This window comes from Oreochromis niloticus, linkage group LG18, assembly GCF_001858045.2.
Source record: "Oreochromis niloticus isolate F11D_XX linkage group LG18, O_niloticus_UMD_NMBU, whole genome shotgun sequence".
NCBI lineage: Eukaryota > Metazoa > Chordata > Actinopteri > Cichliformes > Cichlidae > Oreochromis > Oreochromis niloticus.
In genome coordinates this window covers 31,299,290-31,316,703 of record NC_031982.2, presented here as the reverse complement: position 1 = coordinate 31,316,703, position 17,414 = coordinate 31,299,290, and the positions used below count along the sequence as shown (strand labels likewise).

At 40.7% G+C, this 17,414-nt stretch overlaps 2 protein-coding genes across 8 annotated transcripts in view; one reads left to right on the top strand and one right to left on the bottom strand.

Annotated features, from left to right (window-relative positions):
* The window catches only part of LOC109195563 (tripartite motif-containing protein 16), a 1,176,058-nt gene that overhangs the window by 332,560 nt on the left and 826,084 nt on the right, over window positions 1-17,414 (bottom strand). The gene's annotated exons all lie outside the window — the stretch shown is intronic.
* On the top strand, window positions 937-17,389 carry LOC102080068 (gastrula zinc finger protein XlCGF57.1). Of its 7 annotated transcripts, none has more exons than XM_005464387.4 (4): window positions 937-1,099; window positions 2,967-3,231; window positions 8,963-9,172; window positions 14,531-17,389. In XM_005464387.4, exons 2-4 carry the CDS (start codon window positions 2,982-2,984, stop codon window positions 16,216-16,218), a joined length of 2,148 nt encoding a protein of 715 aa, XP_005464444.1. In that variant the 5' UTR covers window positions 937-1,099; window positions 2,967-2,981; the 3' UTR covers window positions 16,219-17,389. The 7 variants fall into 7 exon arrangements, with proteins under 7 accessions (XP_005464444.1, XP_025756114.1, XP_025756113.1 ...); XM_025900329.1 differs by lacking the exon at window positions 14,531-17,389 and adding an exon at window positions 4,001-4,062 and having other exon boundaries at window positions 8,963-10,054; XM_025900328.1 differs by lacking the exon at window positions 14,531-17,389 and adding an exon at window positions 3,977-4,062 and having other exon boundaries at window positions 8,963-10,054.

Below are 17,414 nucleotides of genomic sequence, written 5' to 3'. Positions count from 1 at the left end.
TTGCCAACAGCAGCTGAGTGTGAGAACGGATTATGCACTCTGATAACAAGTGCAGCAACATTTTGCAATGCTCACAAAGTTTCTCTCTAAAGATTTTCACGTAAATGAAAAGGAGGCCTTTTCACGTAAATGAAAAGTCTTTCCCTTTTCACATTTATGTGAAAAGGGAAAGACCATCTCTGAATCGAGGAGGGGGCCTAAGGGTACATCTTTCGCCATCTTACAATGCTGTGATTGCAGCCATTCCCCAACTCTCTGTGAATGGTACTCATGGCCATTGATCAGTGGGCTTTGATCAATGGTTGTTGATCAATGGTCATGAGAATTTGCATAATCATGATGAATGAACTGACCTCCCAGCCCATTGTTCCTTCAGTGGGCTAGTTTCAGTCATTATGCAAATGTACTGTCTATAGGAAAACCTGCAGTCAGCTGAGACTGAAGAAGTCACTTGGATGAGTGACGAAACGTTTCTCCCACTGAAAACGCTATATCCAGATGAACAGAATCAACCTTTGAAGATTTACCTACCTGGATGATTGAGAATGCATCAAGACGTAAAAAGCTAATAAAATAGTAAAAAAGGACTTCCTGCGGATATTTTTTTGTCCTTACTCGTCTGCAGCTCCGTCAGCATGTGTAAAATGTTCTGGGTTCAGTTGCACTAATTTTAGTTTCTGTTAACAGGGGATCATGTTCAGCTCAGCTTGTTTGATTTATTTCAAACTGATACTAAAGTGTGTACTTAAATCGATAGAAAGCAGAGTTTCACTGGTCTGGCCCACTCAAGATTAAAATTTGGTTTATGTGACTGACGATGTAAAATGAGTTTGAGATCTCTGTCATTCACTATTCCTTTAAGTCAGTGCTCAATTTGAATCATTAGGGGGCGCTAATACACCTTTTAGTCCAGTCTGCCAGAAATGCAATAGAAGAAGAAAAAAACGGATGTGACGCGATGTTTTGGCTGTTTGGTGCAGTATCCGCGAGAGTTAAAGGATAGACTTGGTACTGCAGGCGAAGAAATCTGAAATGTTAATAAGCTATGATTGAGGAGGACCAGCTGTGAGCGCATACTGCTGGATATCCGAAAAAACAGGTATGTAAATACGATGGACTACAATACGTGCGTCTTACTTCAATAATATGTGACACAATACTAGACGTGCAACAGGAAGTAATGTGAAGGCAAAGCACGGAAACTGAAAAGAAAAGGGAAAAAAAGAACATATTTGTACACAGTTACATAATTTACATTTCATCATTAAAGTGTGTGTGTTTACACACACTTAAAGTGTTCAGTGTATTTTATCCACTGTAAACGACCATCTTTGAACAGGTGATTTCAGGTCACATGATGGGCTGAGGCAGAGTCTCACAATGGTTTGACACAAAATCTCTTATGATATTGACCCTTTTTTCACACCTTTGTTGTGTGACGAGAGACATAATCATCTTAAGGGGCAACTCCCACCAGGTTTTAAATACCTGGGACTATCCACCATTTGGCTTTAGAATAAAAAAGAGTGTATCGGATGGGAGGTGAAACATGTAATTTAGCCGCTTTCTTTCCAAGCGCCTTAGACGACTGTTACCTGAATGACTGAGAACTTATACGGACATATTGTTAAAAGAGTTTTTCCTCCCCACTGTTGCCAAAGTGGTTGCTTAACATTTGATTGTTGGTGTGTTCTTTGTATCATTGTAGGGTCTTTATCTTACAATATAAAGTGCCTTTAGGCAACTGTTGTTGTGGTTTGGTGGTATATGAATAAAATTAAATTTAATTAAAAATTAAATTGAATTGAATTGAACAGCAGAAATTAAAGAAGGAAAGGAGTACAAATAAAGGCAAGCAGCTAAATAATAAGAATGGAATAGACAATTAAAATTTATCAATAATAAAGACGGCTATGGGACAGGAGCTTGGTACATGTTTGTCATGATTTTAGAGAGCGGTGATGGCGCAGGATAATCCTCGTGGTGGTTCACTGGGGATGAATACTGGCCAGATTAGCAGTTTTTCTGTGCTAAGAGCAGCAACTTGTATATTTTCTCTGTGTTAAGTGGAGGTGTGCGTGTCTTCAGCCCCGGGTGTCTGAACCAAACCGAGATGGGTCAGAAATGTATTCCAGATGTTATTAAATAATGGTATATTGATTCTGTGGAATTGGCGAGAGGAAATGAAAATATTGTAAACTAAATCTCGTTAAAAATCACGAGTTAATTCAAACACATAAAGTGACCCACCACCCACCCCTCCCCCACAGCAAAAGAAGTGAAGAGAGGAGGGAAATCCTTCAGACACAAAGGACCATGACCTTTTTATATTTACAGTTTAGTTATTACAAATGCCTCATTATCATTCCTTTTTTAAAATCTGTGTGTTCCACATAATCTGACCTCGACTTGCTTCCAAGATAGTTTTTTGCAATATACTTCCACAATCCTTATTTTATATTTACATTTTTTTCCCTCTTATTATCCTATAATCAAAAAAGTTAAACACATTCACTTGCTACTTTTCAAGAACCCTGTATCAAGTTACATTGTGTTACCATCTGTTCTTATGTATTGTTTTACTGCTGTCCTATTATTATTATTTTTCAATAATGGTTGAAAAATTGTTACCATTTGCTTTAATGTAAATATAAATTTTAATTCATGTAGTCACTGTTGTTTTATTTGAACATGCAACAGTGAAAATCAAACTGGCTTAAATGAATCTGGCAGCAGCCACCTGAATGTGGTGCACTCTGAACTTTGTCAATAAAAGTGTCATAACTCGAATCACTCACAGAGGTGCTCTTAAACATTTGTCCCATTGGTACACTCTAAATTTCACTCACATATGTGAGCAACATGCTCACAGTGTACAGTCTTGCTAGAATATATTTGCTCAGATGTGCCTTCCTGTCATCATACAGTATTAGTAACCTTCTTGTTATGTCCCCTTATCCTTTAAGATCCCCTACAGCAATATGAAGTGTGAGGAAGAGGAGAGTCTGAATGACCCAGAGGTCTATAAACAGGAGGGGAACTTTGGTCTGAATGAGGATGGTCCAGAACTTCCACAGATTAAAGAGGAACAGGAGGAAGTCTGCACCAGTCAGGATGTAGTGCAGGTTGTAGTGAAGCAGGAGTCTGAAGAAATCTTCGTCTGGACCGGGAAAGAGCAGTTCAGAGTGCTGGATAACATCTGGGAACGTGAGAAAGACTTACACTGCACAGGTATATAAAACTTAATAGTTGTTGGGGTGTTTTTCTCTGCTCACAGACACACTCTACCTCCTTTTATTTTTTGCTCTTCAACAAAAAACATGTATGGTGCTTTTTGAATTTGCTTAACTTGCTGAACAGAATCAACTTTTGGGAACCAGGTGCAGAACGACTCTTTGCTGAACAGAGGAGAGTGTTCTGGATCCTTTGTGGTCATGAGGCTATCGGAAGAGAGCAGTTCTCTTGTCCTTACTGCCAAAGCTGGAGAGCCCAACCAGTCAACCCTAAGATGGCTGATATTCATCCTCCTTAGCTCAAATTGCATAAACCAGCCTTTTTCTCAACAGGAATTGGTTGTCTTGGACAGCTGCAGGTCAAAATTGACCATCGACATGAGAAACTTTGGGGTCTGCTTTTCAAATATCTCACAACAAGAGCAGTTCATATTGAGTTACTGTTCAACATCAATACAGACTCCTTTCTGATGACCCTGAGGAGATTTATCTCCCAGAGTGGAAAGCCAGCAGAGTTGCTATGTGACCAAGGAACCAATCATATAAAATTCCACTTACTCCACCTAGTGGTCATCATTTTGGCCTCCAAAATGATTTCACACTGCTGGGAGTGTGAAATCCAGTCTGTCAATGCTGCCCTGACTACAGTCCTGGTTTTGCAAGTCCTCAGTAAAGAAGTGCTAACAACAGTCCTGGTTGAGCTTGAAGGTGTTTTTAACTAATAACTGTTATCCACCCCTTAGGCTATGTTTTATCTGATTTGGCAGACCCAGATCCAGTCACCCCAAATTTGTTGATGATGGGGCGGCCAGATCCTTCGCTACCGCAGGTAGTGTATTTCACGATTCAGAGCTGCTTTGACGTTGACATTGGAGGCCCTGCCATTTAGTGCATCTGAACCAGTTATGGCCATTTCAGCCATGCTGCTGGTCTTTTAGTTCAGGGCTTCATTCAGGCCCCTGTGTGTACATCCAGATAAATATAAGTTACAATGTAGCAACTGTTCATTCTGGAAAGCAGGCTTGAACAAGTTTTCAGTTTCTGGTGAACTGTGCTACACCCTGTGCTATTATGAGGGGGGGGTTGTGTCATCCTAGCCTGTTACATTGTGTAGCAGCTGAGCTATACCTTGTTTATAGCTGTAGAGATAAAATATAGTACATGGCTCATGCTCTTGGACCTTCATTTGTTATGACTGCATCATTAATGACAATTTTTAATCTTACTTTGTGACTTTTCAGACCTTATATATATCCTCTGTACTGCATTAAAGGGCAGTAAACCCATCACACCTAACTGTGTCAGGATTCTTTGTCTGAATCAAGCCTTGGGGGAACAATGCAATACACTTTTGGCTAAGAAGACAAAGGACCAACATTTGCTGCACTTTGTACCGCAATAAATCAGCCCGATAATCCTCCCTGTGAGAAACCCCGCAATCTTTGGCAGAGAGAGGAGAAACGACACAGAAAACACTTCCAAGAAACTTTCTGTTGTTCGATCTGTTTGGATATACTGAAGGATCAGGTGATTTTTTTTTTTTTTTTTCCCCCCCCTGTGGACATAACTATTGTCTCCACTGCAGCAGAAAGGACTGAGAGGCAGAGAGAGCTGGAGGTGAGTCGACAAAACATCCAGCAGAGAATCCAGGACAGAGAGAAAGATGTGAAGCTGCTTCAACAGGAGGTGGAGGCCATCAATCAGTCTGCTGATCAAACAGTGGAGCACAGTGAGAAGATCTTCACTAAGCTGATCCATCTCATCCAGAAAAGAAGCTCTGATGTGAAGCAGCAGATCAGATCCCAGCAGGAAACTGAAGTGAGTCGAGTCAAAGAGCTTGAGGAGAAGCTGGAGCAGGAGATCACTGAGCTGAAGAGGAAAGATGCTGAGCTGAAGCAGCTCTCACACACAGAGGATCACATCCAGTTTCTACACAACTACCCCTCACTGTCAGCACTCAGTGAGTCTACAGACTCATCCAGCATCAATATCCGTCCTCTGAGCTACTTTGAGGATGTGACAGCAGCTGTGTCAGAGGTCAGAGATAAACTACAGGACATTCTGAGAGAGGACTGGACAAACATCTCACTGACAGTCACTGAAGTGGAAGCCCACAGCTTGTTGTCCTTATTGTAATAACACTGCACTTCGTAGATCAGTGTGTCAACCTCAAGATGCCGACAAAGGAGCAAAAATCTACTTGGATTAAGTCCAATAATCGCTGCTGGCATTGTGGGTGGCACCACCAGGCTGCTTAGTGTTGATTTAAAGTGCAGTGCAAGACATGCAAGGCAAAACACCTAGAAGCCCTGCAGTAAATCTCAAAGCTGCTGCACCTAAACCACCAACAGAACACGGCACTGAACTGGCGAGTAAACCATCTACTGATGTGCTCTACCTAAACCGTCGTGCTGTCTGTAACCAAGGGCTTCCGAAGATGAGTAAAGTGCTGCTGTAGAACGCTATACACACCCTGGAGACATTTGCCATATTAGATGATAAATCTCAGAGCATGATCCTTCTCCCTGAGGCCACTTAAAGGCTCCAGCTACAAGGCACCACAGAGAGTCTTACTCTACATATGGTGAGACAAGGACTGAGGACCCCTAACCAATGCTCACAAGCAGAAACAGTTGCAGACTACATGAAGACTCATTTTCAAACAGTCTTGTTCACTGATGAGTGCAGTGCAACCCTGGATGGTCCAGATGGATGGAGTGGTGGATGGTTGATGGACAGCCACCATGTCCCAACAAGGCTGCGATGTCAGCAAGGAGGTGGTGGAGTCTTGTTTTGGGCCAGAATCATGGGGAGAGAGCTGGTTGGCCCCTTTAGGGTCCCTGAAGGTGTGAAAATTACCTCTGCAAAGTATGTGGAGTTTCTGACTGACCACTTTCTTCCATGGTACAAAAAGAAGAATCGTGCTTTCCACAACAAAATCATCTTTATGCAAGACAGTGCACCATCTCAGGGGAATACCTCTGTATCATTGACTGCTATCGGCATAAAAGGAGAAAAACTCATGGTGTGGCCCACATCCTCCCCTGACCTCAATTCTACTGAGAGTCTTTGGAGCGTCCTCAAGCAAAAGATCTATGAGGCAGTTCACATCCAAACAGGAGCTCTGGGAAGCTATTCTGACATCCTGGAAAGACATTCAAGCAGAAACTCTCGAAAAAAATCACAAGTTCCATGGATGCAAGAATTGTGAAACTGCTATCAAATATGGGGTCCTATGTTAATATGTAACTTGTTAAGATGTTTTTGATTGAAATAGCTTTGATTTCAGTAAATATGTTCTCCTAATGCTGCAAATTCAACAAATGATCATTTTTAGCTCTTTACAACGTATAAAATGTTAGGAAATTCTGTTGTGTGTAATAATTTGGAACGGTGTATTTTAAGTTTTTTATTTTTGAAAAACATACTGTTTTTATTGGGAGATTGATTCAGTGACATTTGAATTATACTGTAATGGTTGATGACTCGAAAATTATGCTGACAGTCATTTGAGTCGACTTTTTAGGAAAATGAGAAAAAAATATCATTTGGATAATAATTTGAAATGCGGTTTATGTGCAGCCTTGATGGGAGCTCAGCTCACCAGTCTGCTGATCAAAGAGCTCAACCTACCGCTATGCAGAGTGGTGTTGTGAACAGATTCCAGTACCATCCTTACATGGATTCAGTCGGAATGCAGTTTGAGTAACTTAACAGAATATGTTACAATGTGACAAACGTATTCAGAATACTTCAGATTATTTAATATATTGTCATGCTTTTTACAACTACATGAATGTAGCAATCACATTCTGCAAATTCTTGTTTGTTTTTCTCTACCGATTGGCTGTTAAGACCAAATCTCCCTGAATAGATAATATATTTACTGTAGATGAGCAAAGACTTGTTAAAGACTTGGTGTGTTAACATAAGATGTTTTGTCTGCTTAAAAAAAGCCCTGGCTTTACTTAACCATTTTTTTAATTTACAAAGCTGAAAAGTGGAAAAGTATTAGAAAAAAAATATGCCATTGAAAAGTATTTACTGTTATGGTCACCAACATATTCCATCACTTTGTTACATTAAAAGTAGCCTTGCACAAGGAAAAAAAATCTGTATTTTCAATGACCCTTTTCCTTATTAGGACAAAAAGGCAATATATAAAACAATTCTCAAAAATGAAAACTATATTATTTTGGCTTTTAGTGTCAATATTATTCTTCCACCAATAATTTCAAATTACTAAATATCCTTCAATACAAATCAGATAATTAAACTTGATGTGACAATGAAAAAATGCACTTTAAACCTTGCCACCAGATATAATTTTAAACACGAGACAATATGTTTTAATGCAACCCAGCAACATTACTTCATGATCATTTAACAAAGGCAAGAGAACCATCCAAGGTTGTCAGTGTTGAACTGCTTGGTTGAAAAACAGGTCACCTCTGGAGTCTGAACACTGAAGAAGTTGTCGTCATCATCTTCTGGCTTATTTCCCACTGAGGGATGTCTAGTGGTGCTGGTATCATTAGAAGGTTCTGTGTTGAAGAGACAAGCTTCTTAAACCATAGTTCATGGTCTCTCATTCTCTCTCATCATCAGCCACCAGAGTTAAAACTTTGGGATGGTGGATGCTGCCATCCTTGCCTCATGGGAGGCCTGTACAGCTGCAAATCAAGTGTCAATTGCTTTGATGATGAGTTGAAAATTGCAACTTGGCTTTCACACCGAGAAGGATGGGAATCACATATCAGAAATAACAGTTCTTTTCCCCCTGGAGCAGGTTGACTGACTAGGCAAGTGGTTTCAGAATGGCTGTATAGTCTTTGAGAAACGCTGTCTCTTGAGGATGCAGTTTTGCCACCTTCAGTTGGTCACAGATTTCATTTAGGTGACTTTCAGGTAGACTCATTAGCTTCTCGACTGCATGGTACTCAGCTCAGAGTACCATGCAGTCGAGAAGCTAATGAGAAGCTAATGAGCTAATAAGGCTCAACGCTCATCAGGTGCTTCTGATGTAAGAAATTGCTCAAATGACATATGTTGTACCTTCAGTGACTAGGTGGTGAGCTCCACCTAGTCACTGAAGGTACAACATATGTCATTTGAGCAATTTCTTACATCAGAAGCACCTGATGAGCGTTGAGCCTTATTCCAGGTGGCAGCACAATTTTCCTTTGCACTATAATTTTCTGGAAACACCCTGCTGTGAAGCAGCTTTATCATGGTCAGTCGTGGCAATGAGATTTAACGTATGCACATCGATGGTGTGGTGGCAAAAAGAAGTTTAGCCTCCTCGTGCTCTTGCTCTCCTCAAGTACTGTAGTGACATCAGCCAATTCTACATCATTTGTGTCTTCCAGATCATCTTCTGTTTATGAATCTCCATATTCTTTGAAAGCTTTTACAAAATTACTCCCATTGTTTGTGACTGTAGCATTAACCTTGCCTTGGATTTAGAAATCAGCATGAACCTGAGTTATTTTGGGAGCAATAACATTATAGGTGTGACGGCCTCTTATCCTCTCACAGACTTGCAGTCCAGTGTGTCTGACTCAATCCAGTGAGATGTGATGCCAATGAAATTTCTATGATGCGCAGTTCATATATCTGCTGTTGTGCACACATTTTGAGTATGTTGAAGAATTTCAGTTCCTGCTTCCTTGGATATGTGTAGGCAAAAGAAAAAATATTTATTTTTTATTGTCTTTCTTTTTCTTTAGATTCATGGCAGATCTGTAACCAGGAGAGGAACTCCAGTCTGGACCTGGAGGACACAGATCCTTCACAGACTAAAGAAGAACAGGAGGAAATGTCCATCAATCAGGAAGGAAAGCAGCTTTCACTGAAGCAGGAAACCAAAGATATCATCATCTGGACCGGGCAAGAGCTGGGCATCAAGTGGAACCCTGAAGTAAAGTTGCACATAATAGGTATGCAAAGCTGTGGTAGATGGATTTCTTATTACAAAACTGAATAAAACTCATGTTGGGTCCTAATCAGACCTCAGTGATACATTATAGTAGCACATGAAGAATCTAAAGACCAACTGCAATAAGCAGCAATAATGCATCTGTTTTGTAAACTTTTTAAATATAGTTGACAATTTAAAATTAATTTAAAATTGACAGTTTTCCCCCTTAGTGCCGAATATGCAATTTGAAAATAAATTATCGATTTTAAACTAAGCTTTTCACAAACCACACAACACTATGGTAGGTGTGTCCCTGTGCCACATGTTTCTGGGTCTTCCTGTCTTTCCCCTTGGATTCCAGCACAAGGCCTGTGGAGTAATGTTATAAGTGGACTTGCTCCATGTTTATGAACTATAGAGAAGCGTAAGTTTGACCATGATTTTAAAATGCCCAGCTTGGTGGATGTTCTGATCTCTCTTTAGCTCTTGAGGTCAAGAGAGGTCAGAAGAGGGTTCCAGACAATAAAACTCAGGGTCACCTGATCCAGCCCTAACTCTGTGTTTTATCAAAAAGGAAAGTTTTAACCCTAATCTTGAAATAGAGAGGGTTGTGTCTCCTGAATCCAAACTGGGAGCTGCTTCCACAGAAGAGTGGTCTGAAAGGCCCTGCCTCCCATTCTACTTCAAAATACCAGAGGAACAGAAATTGTTGAACATGTTCAGGCAATGTATGGCTAATCTACAAAAATAAACAAATAAATGCTGCAGTAAGTGTCATGTAAAGGTTCAGAGTAATTTTAAATAAAGATCTAAATTTAACCTTTAACCGAAGTCTTTCTGTATCAAGTATTTTGTTTTTCTCATGTATTTAGTTTTATAATAAATTGTCTTTATTTTCTCATATTGGTGGCTTTTAATTATTATTTGTTTTTAACATATTTAAAGCTTTTATGTTTTATATGTTATAAATTAATAGATGTTTGATGGAACGCAAACCCTGCACTTGTTCTTTTTTCCCCCCCGTTTTGGTGTTTGATGGTTCATGTTATAAATCTATAAGTCGTTCAGTCCCAATCCTCACCACCACAAACACACACAGTGTTGTATTGTCAGTCAGCAGATTGCCTTTAACAGATTATCTCTTAAGTAAAGAGAAACCCCCATCCACTTAGAGACTCTGTCAGCTCCCAAACAGACAAAAAAGAAACTAAAAAACATTTTTAAAAAAGACTTAAACCAAACAAAATCACAAACAAAGAACAATTAGGTATCCACATCTGCACCAAAGAGCAAAACTGTGAAATGGGGATTCTTAAACATTAGGTATCTCTCTTCCAAGTCTCTGTTAGTACATGAGTTAATAATTGATCAGCAAAATCGATCTACACTGCTTTACCTAGTAGATCGATTACCTGGTTACAGCAGGATGATTGTGTCAGTTTAAATAAATCAACACCACCGAGTCATACTAACTAACTGAATCCTGGAAGCGCAGGCTAAGGGGGAGGTGTGGCAGCAATTTTCCACACCAGCCTATTACTCAACCAAAGACCAAGACAGACTTTTGATTCATTTGAAAGCCTGATGCTTAGCCTTGTCCACCCTAGCTGTAAAACTCAAAAAACGATCTTATTTGTTATCGTCTGTCGTCCACCTGGGCCTTACACAGAGTTTCTGTCTGATTTCTCAGACTTTTTATCTGATTTAGTGCTGAGCTGAGATAAAATAATTATTGTGGGTGATTTTATCATCCATGTAAATGTGAGTGGGCGCTAAGGCGTATAGGAAGGGATCTCAAAACTGGATTATAGATGGCAGATGGAGAAGACTCTCCTGAGTTTCTCTGATAAACCTGCTATGTAAGGGATGACAATATCAGAGAAACCCAGGAGAGTCTTCTCCAAGCACAACATTCCAGTGTACCCAGTCATACATTCAAACAGAAACTGGTTCATCCCAAAGACAAAGAATCCTAAACACAAGCTTAATAACGTAGTGTATGCTGTGCAGTGTAGTGAGGAATGCTCAGACATCTACATTGGAGAGCCCAAACAGCCACTTCACAAATGCATGGCACAGCATAGAATAGCCACTTTGACAGGACAAGACTCAGCTGTACATCTATATCTAAAGGACAAAGGTCACTCTTTCAAGAATACCAATGTTCACATTTTGGACAGAGAAGACAGATGGTGTCGGAGTCAAGGAGGCCATTTACGTGAAAAGGGAAAGACCATCTCTGAATCGAGGAGGGGGCCTAAGGGTACATCTTTCGCCATCTTACAATGCTGTGATTGCAGCCATTCCCCAACTCTCTGTGAATGGTACTCATGGCCATTGATCAGTGGGCTTTGATCAATGGTTGTTGATCAATGGTCATGAGAATTTGCATAATTATGATGAATGAACTGACCTCCCAGCCCATTGTTCCTTCAGTGGTACTAGGTTCAGTCATTATGCAAATGTACTGTCTATAGGAAAACCTGCAGTCAGCTGAGACTGAAGAAGTCACTTGGATGAGTGACGAAACATTTCTCCCACTGAAAACGCTACGTCCAGATGAACAGAATCAACTTTTGGAGATACTCTGGATGGCATTACCTTGGCCTCCAGTAACACTGTGAGGAATTATTTGTGATCAGGATATGTCCTCCAATGCACATATTAAACAAATATGGAGGACTGCTTTCTTCTATTTGCACATGATCTCTAAAATTAGAAATATCCTGTCTGGGAGTGACACTGAAAAACTAGTTCATGCATTTATTACTTCTAGGCTGGACTACTGTAATTCATTATTATCAGGATGCCCTAAAAACCCATGAAAAGCCTTTAGTTAATCCAAAATGCTGCAGCGAGAGTACTGTCAGGAACTAGAAAGAGAGCATATTTCTCCTATATTGGCTTCCATTTATTGGCTCCCTGTTAAATCCAGAATTTAATTCAAAGTCCTGCTATTCACACACAAGGTCAAGTATCATATCACCCCATTGGATCACTTCGCTCTCGTACTGCAGGCTTACTTGTTGTCCCTAGAGTATTTAAAAGTAGAATTGGAAGGAGAGCCTTCAGTTTTCAGGCCCCTGTTCTGTGAAACCAGTTTCCAGTTTGGATTTGGGAGAAAGACTGTCACAGTTGACCCTGCCCAACCGTGGGAATGTGAGGAAGGAGGACCCAGGCGCAGAGCTCTGAATGCAAGCAGTGCGCTTATTTACAGTGCATGTAAAATAACAATAAATCCTCAGTGCGTTCCCGACTCCCGTGACATGTCCTCTTCCCAGTGTTAGTCTTCTTTGTCCCCGCTCCTCAGTGTCTGAGCACCCCGTGCTCGCTGCCCTCTCGTCTCCACATTTCTCCTGGGGAAATAACAAAGAGGCAGCCGTCAGACATACCACAATGCAACAGACTAAACTTACTAAGTGGCCAAGAGACTAACGTGAAGCCACACAATGATCCAGCATCGGGGAGCGCTCCACCACACTCTTAAGTAGCTCCTCCGACGAGGCTTGATCAGCTGCAGGTGTGTGATGGTCTTCAGGTGTGGCCAACCACCTGGCAGGGCCACACCCACCAGGCCTGAAGGTGCTCCCAGATACATACACGCACATACACACACACACACACACGCACATACACACACACACACACACGCACATACACACACACACACACACGCACATACACACACACACACACACACACACGCACATACACACACACACACACACACACGCACATACACACACACACACACACACACGCACATACACACACACACACACACACACGCGCACATACACACACACACACACACACACGCGCACATACACACACACGCACACACACACACGCACATACACACACACACGCACACACACACACGCACATACACACACGCGCACACACACATACACGCACATACAAACACACACACACACATACACATACACGCACATACGAACACACATACACATACACGCACATACGAACACACACACACATACACATACACGCACATACGAACACACACACACATACACACACGCACATACACGCAAACACAAACACACACACACACACACACGCACATACAAACACACACACATGCACATACAAACACACACACACGCACATACAAACACAAACACACACACACGCACACACACGCACATACAAACACAAACACGCACACACGCGCACACACACGCACATACAAACACAAACACGCACACACGAGCACACACACGCACATACAAACACAAACACACGCACACACACGCACACACACGCACATACAAACACAAACACACACACGCACACGCACACACACGCACATACAAACACAAACACAAACACACACACACACACGCGCACACACACGCACATACAAACACAAACACACACACGCGCACACACACGCACATACAAACACACACACGCACACACACCTGCAAGCAGGAAGAACGAGGGACAGCAACACCAAAACACATATAATATAATACAGGTCCATAACTGCTCAGGGACCCTGGGTCGCTCAGATCCAGGTCCCTGACACAGACACTATCTCTACTTTTGAGATTTGGCTTAAAACTTTCCTTTTTGCTAAAGCATATAGTTAGTGCTGGATCAGGTGACCCTGAATCCTCCCTTAGTTATGCTGCAATAGGTGTAGGCTGCTGGGGGATTCTCGTGATGCATTATTTCTTCTTCAGTCACCTGTCTCACTCACTATGTGTTAATAGACCTCTCTGCATTGAATCATACTTATTATTAAACTCTAGCTCTCTTCCACAGCATGTCTTTTGACCTCTCTTCCTTTTTTCACCCCAACCAGTCGCATCAGATGGCAGCTAGGTTCTGCTGGAGGTTTCTTTCTATTAAAAGGGAGTTTATCCTTCCCACTGTCACCAAAGTGCTTGCTCACAGGGGGTCATATGACTGTTGGGTTTTTCTGTTTGCATTATTGTAGGGTCTACCTTACAAAATAAAGCCCCTTGAGGCGACTGTTGCTGTGATTTGGTGCTGTATAAATAAAATTGATTTGAAAAGAGTCAGTAGTCAGCTGGTAACACAGAAAATACAGCAGTAATATTTATTTAGAAGCATTACAGTTTGTCTGAGAATCTCACAGTTTTTTACTGCAGAATTTTTGTCATGTTTTTAAATCTCACCTGATGCATGATCATCTTTTTATTTACGTAAATTAGATTTCCAAAATGTCTATCACTGAGTCAGCAAAACAGCTTCTCCCCACAACATGCCTTTTACTAGTACATGTGAGATCCATGTTTACCATGTAAGGACCTGCTAATTGTTGAGGTTACATTACAATTGATCAAATTTATGTTTTTCTGATTTTATCAATCTGTCCCTTCAGATCCTCCACAACGTGACTGTAAAGACGAGGAGGGCCTCACAGATCAGCAGGTCTGTAACCAGGAGAAGAACTCCAGTATTGACCAAGAGGATTCTTCACAGATTAAAGAGGAACAGGAGGAACTCAGTACCACTCAAGAGGCAAAACCACTTGTACGAAAGCAGGAGACTGAAACTTTTCCTGCTCGTGAAGAAAGTGACCACAGTGAACCAGAACCAAGCAGTGACCAGCTCCTTTCTCACAACTCTCCTGACACAGATCAGGAAGAAAACAAGGATGATAACTCAGACAGAAATGAGTCAGATCAAGTCGTACCAGAACTGAGAGTTCAAAATTCCAAGACAGCACATTTATGTAGTACCTGTGGGAAAAAATTTAATAGGATGGGAAACTTGAAACAACACATGCAAATTCACATAGGCAAGAAGCCACATTCTTGTAGCACCTGTGGGAAAAGATTTACTCTAAAAACACATTTAAATGAACACATGAGAATTCACACAGGTGATAAGCCTCATTGTTGTGGCACCTGTGGTAAAACATTTGGTTCAAAGTCGCACTTAAATAGACACATGCGAATTCACACAGGTGAAAAGCCATTTTTCTGTAGCACCTGTGGGAAAAGATTTAGTTTGGCAGCAAATTTGAGAACCCACATAAGAATTCATACAGGTGAGAAGCCATATTCCTGTAGCACCTGTGGGAAAAGATTTAGTGTGGCAGCAAATTTGAGTGCCCACATAAGAATTCATACAGGTGAAAACCCATATTCCTGTAGCACATGTGGGAAAGGTTTTAATCACAAGGCATCTTTAAAAATACACATGGAATTCCATACGGGGGAAAAACAATATTCCTGTAACACCTGTGGGAAACGATTTAGTGTGGCAGCAGCTTTGAGAAGTCACATAAAAATTCATACAGGTGAGCAGTCATATTCCTGTATCATCTGTGGGAAACGATTTAGTGTGGCAGGAGCTTTGAGAAGTCACATAAAAATTCATTCAGGTGAGAAGCCATACTCCTGTAGCACCTGTGGGAAACTATTTAGTGTGGCAGGAGCTTTGAGAAGTCACATAAGAATTCATACAGGTGAGAAGCCATATTCCTGTAGCACATGTGGGAAAGGATTTAATCACAAGGCATCTTTTAAAATACACATGGAATTACATACAGGTGAAAAAAGATATTCTTGTAGCACCTGTGGGAAACAATTTAGTGTGGCAACAACTTTGAGAAGTCACATAAGAATTCATACAGGTGAGAAACCACATTGTTGCAACACATGTGGCAAAGGTTTTACTTGTCTCAAGTACTTGAAAGCCCACATGAGAGTCCACGCAGGTGAGAAACCACATTGCTGTAGTACATGTGGGAAAAGTGTTAGTTCCCTCACAAACTTGAAAATTCACATGAGAGTCCACACAGGTGAGAAACCGGATTGTTGTGGTGCCTGTGGGAATGGTTTTACTCATATGTCAAGTTTGAAAAGACACATGGGAGGCCACACAGATGAAAAGCCACATTATTGCAGTGTCTGTGGGAAAAGTTTTAGTCGTATGTCAAGTTTGAAAATACACATTAAAGGCCACACAGGTGAAAAACCATATTGTTGTAGCAGCTGTGGGAAAAAATTCACTTCTTCGGTACAGTTGAAAAGTCATATAGGAAACCATGCTACATGCTAAGTTTCATTTTTAGAAAATGTTGATGGCGGAGCTTATGTGTCTCTGACTACATTAACAGGTACATTTGGTAAATGTAGCTTTTTCTGTGTGTTTTGGCTTTTTAACCAATATAAACGGTGTTTGGATCACTGAAAATTAAGTTTTAAAAAACTCCTTCTAGGAAGGCTGAAGATTTTTGAAAGCTCAGTTTCTGTGTTTTCATATGGACAAGAAAAACAGAGTTTGTCTCACAAATTTAAAGGTTTGCACCTTTACCACCTTTATCTGACATCATTATGTTATTATTTGTGGGCTTTTGATTGACATTTCTTGTTTCTTTGGTTTGGTCTCAACAGTGCTTGAGGTCACATGTGTCTTAATGTGATCAGAGCTATTTCCCAAAAACAACATCAGAAAAATGATTGTTTTAAAAAACTACCTTTGTACATGTGGAGGTAGCCTTTATTAAAAACAGTTATTTTCTCTCTGAAGTTCACAGTTTAAAGCTGGAGCCAATTCCATTCACTGTTCTGACTTGCACTTGAACTTCTGTTGCGTTTGTTTTCTTTTTAATGACATGTATACACTGGATTGACATATATGGGAAGTAATACATTTCAAATACATTTCAAATATTGTATTACAAGACAAAACTGCAAACGTGAACGCAGTTTTTTTTCTCACTCTTAAGCCTTTTATTGAACTACCAAATAAATACACTAATACTTTCTTTTTACCAGACACGTGACAGCACTTCTGCTATAATTTTGTTCGTATTTACCAAAATAAAAATGCAGACATAAGTGCACACTTTTTTTTTTTTTACTGCTAGTGAAAAATGTTTTCTTTTTGTACTCTCTTGTTACCTCTGCCAGGATTCCTTGGTCATTGACCCAGTGTTTTCAGTTTTAGACTTTGTCACTGTTTAGGTTTCATGTTTGCTGTTTCACTGTGTCAACCTTCTGTTTATGTGTTAGATTATGTTCAGCTGTGTACTCACTGGTCTCTAATCATCATCATTTGCCAGAGTATTTAAGTCCTTAGTTTCCGCCAGTTCGTTGTCTTGTCATCGTTGATTCCGCGTGTGTTTTCCAGTTCAGTTAGCCAGCCATTCAGTCAGTCAGTGTCAGAATCTCTGTTATGTTATGTTCATCCTGCATTTATAATAAACACCATCCTCATCCTTCACTGACCCATGAGTCCTCCATTTGGGTCCT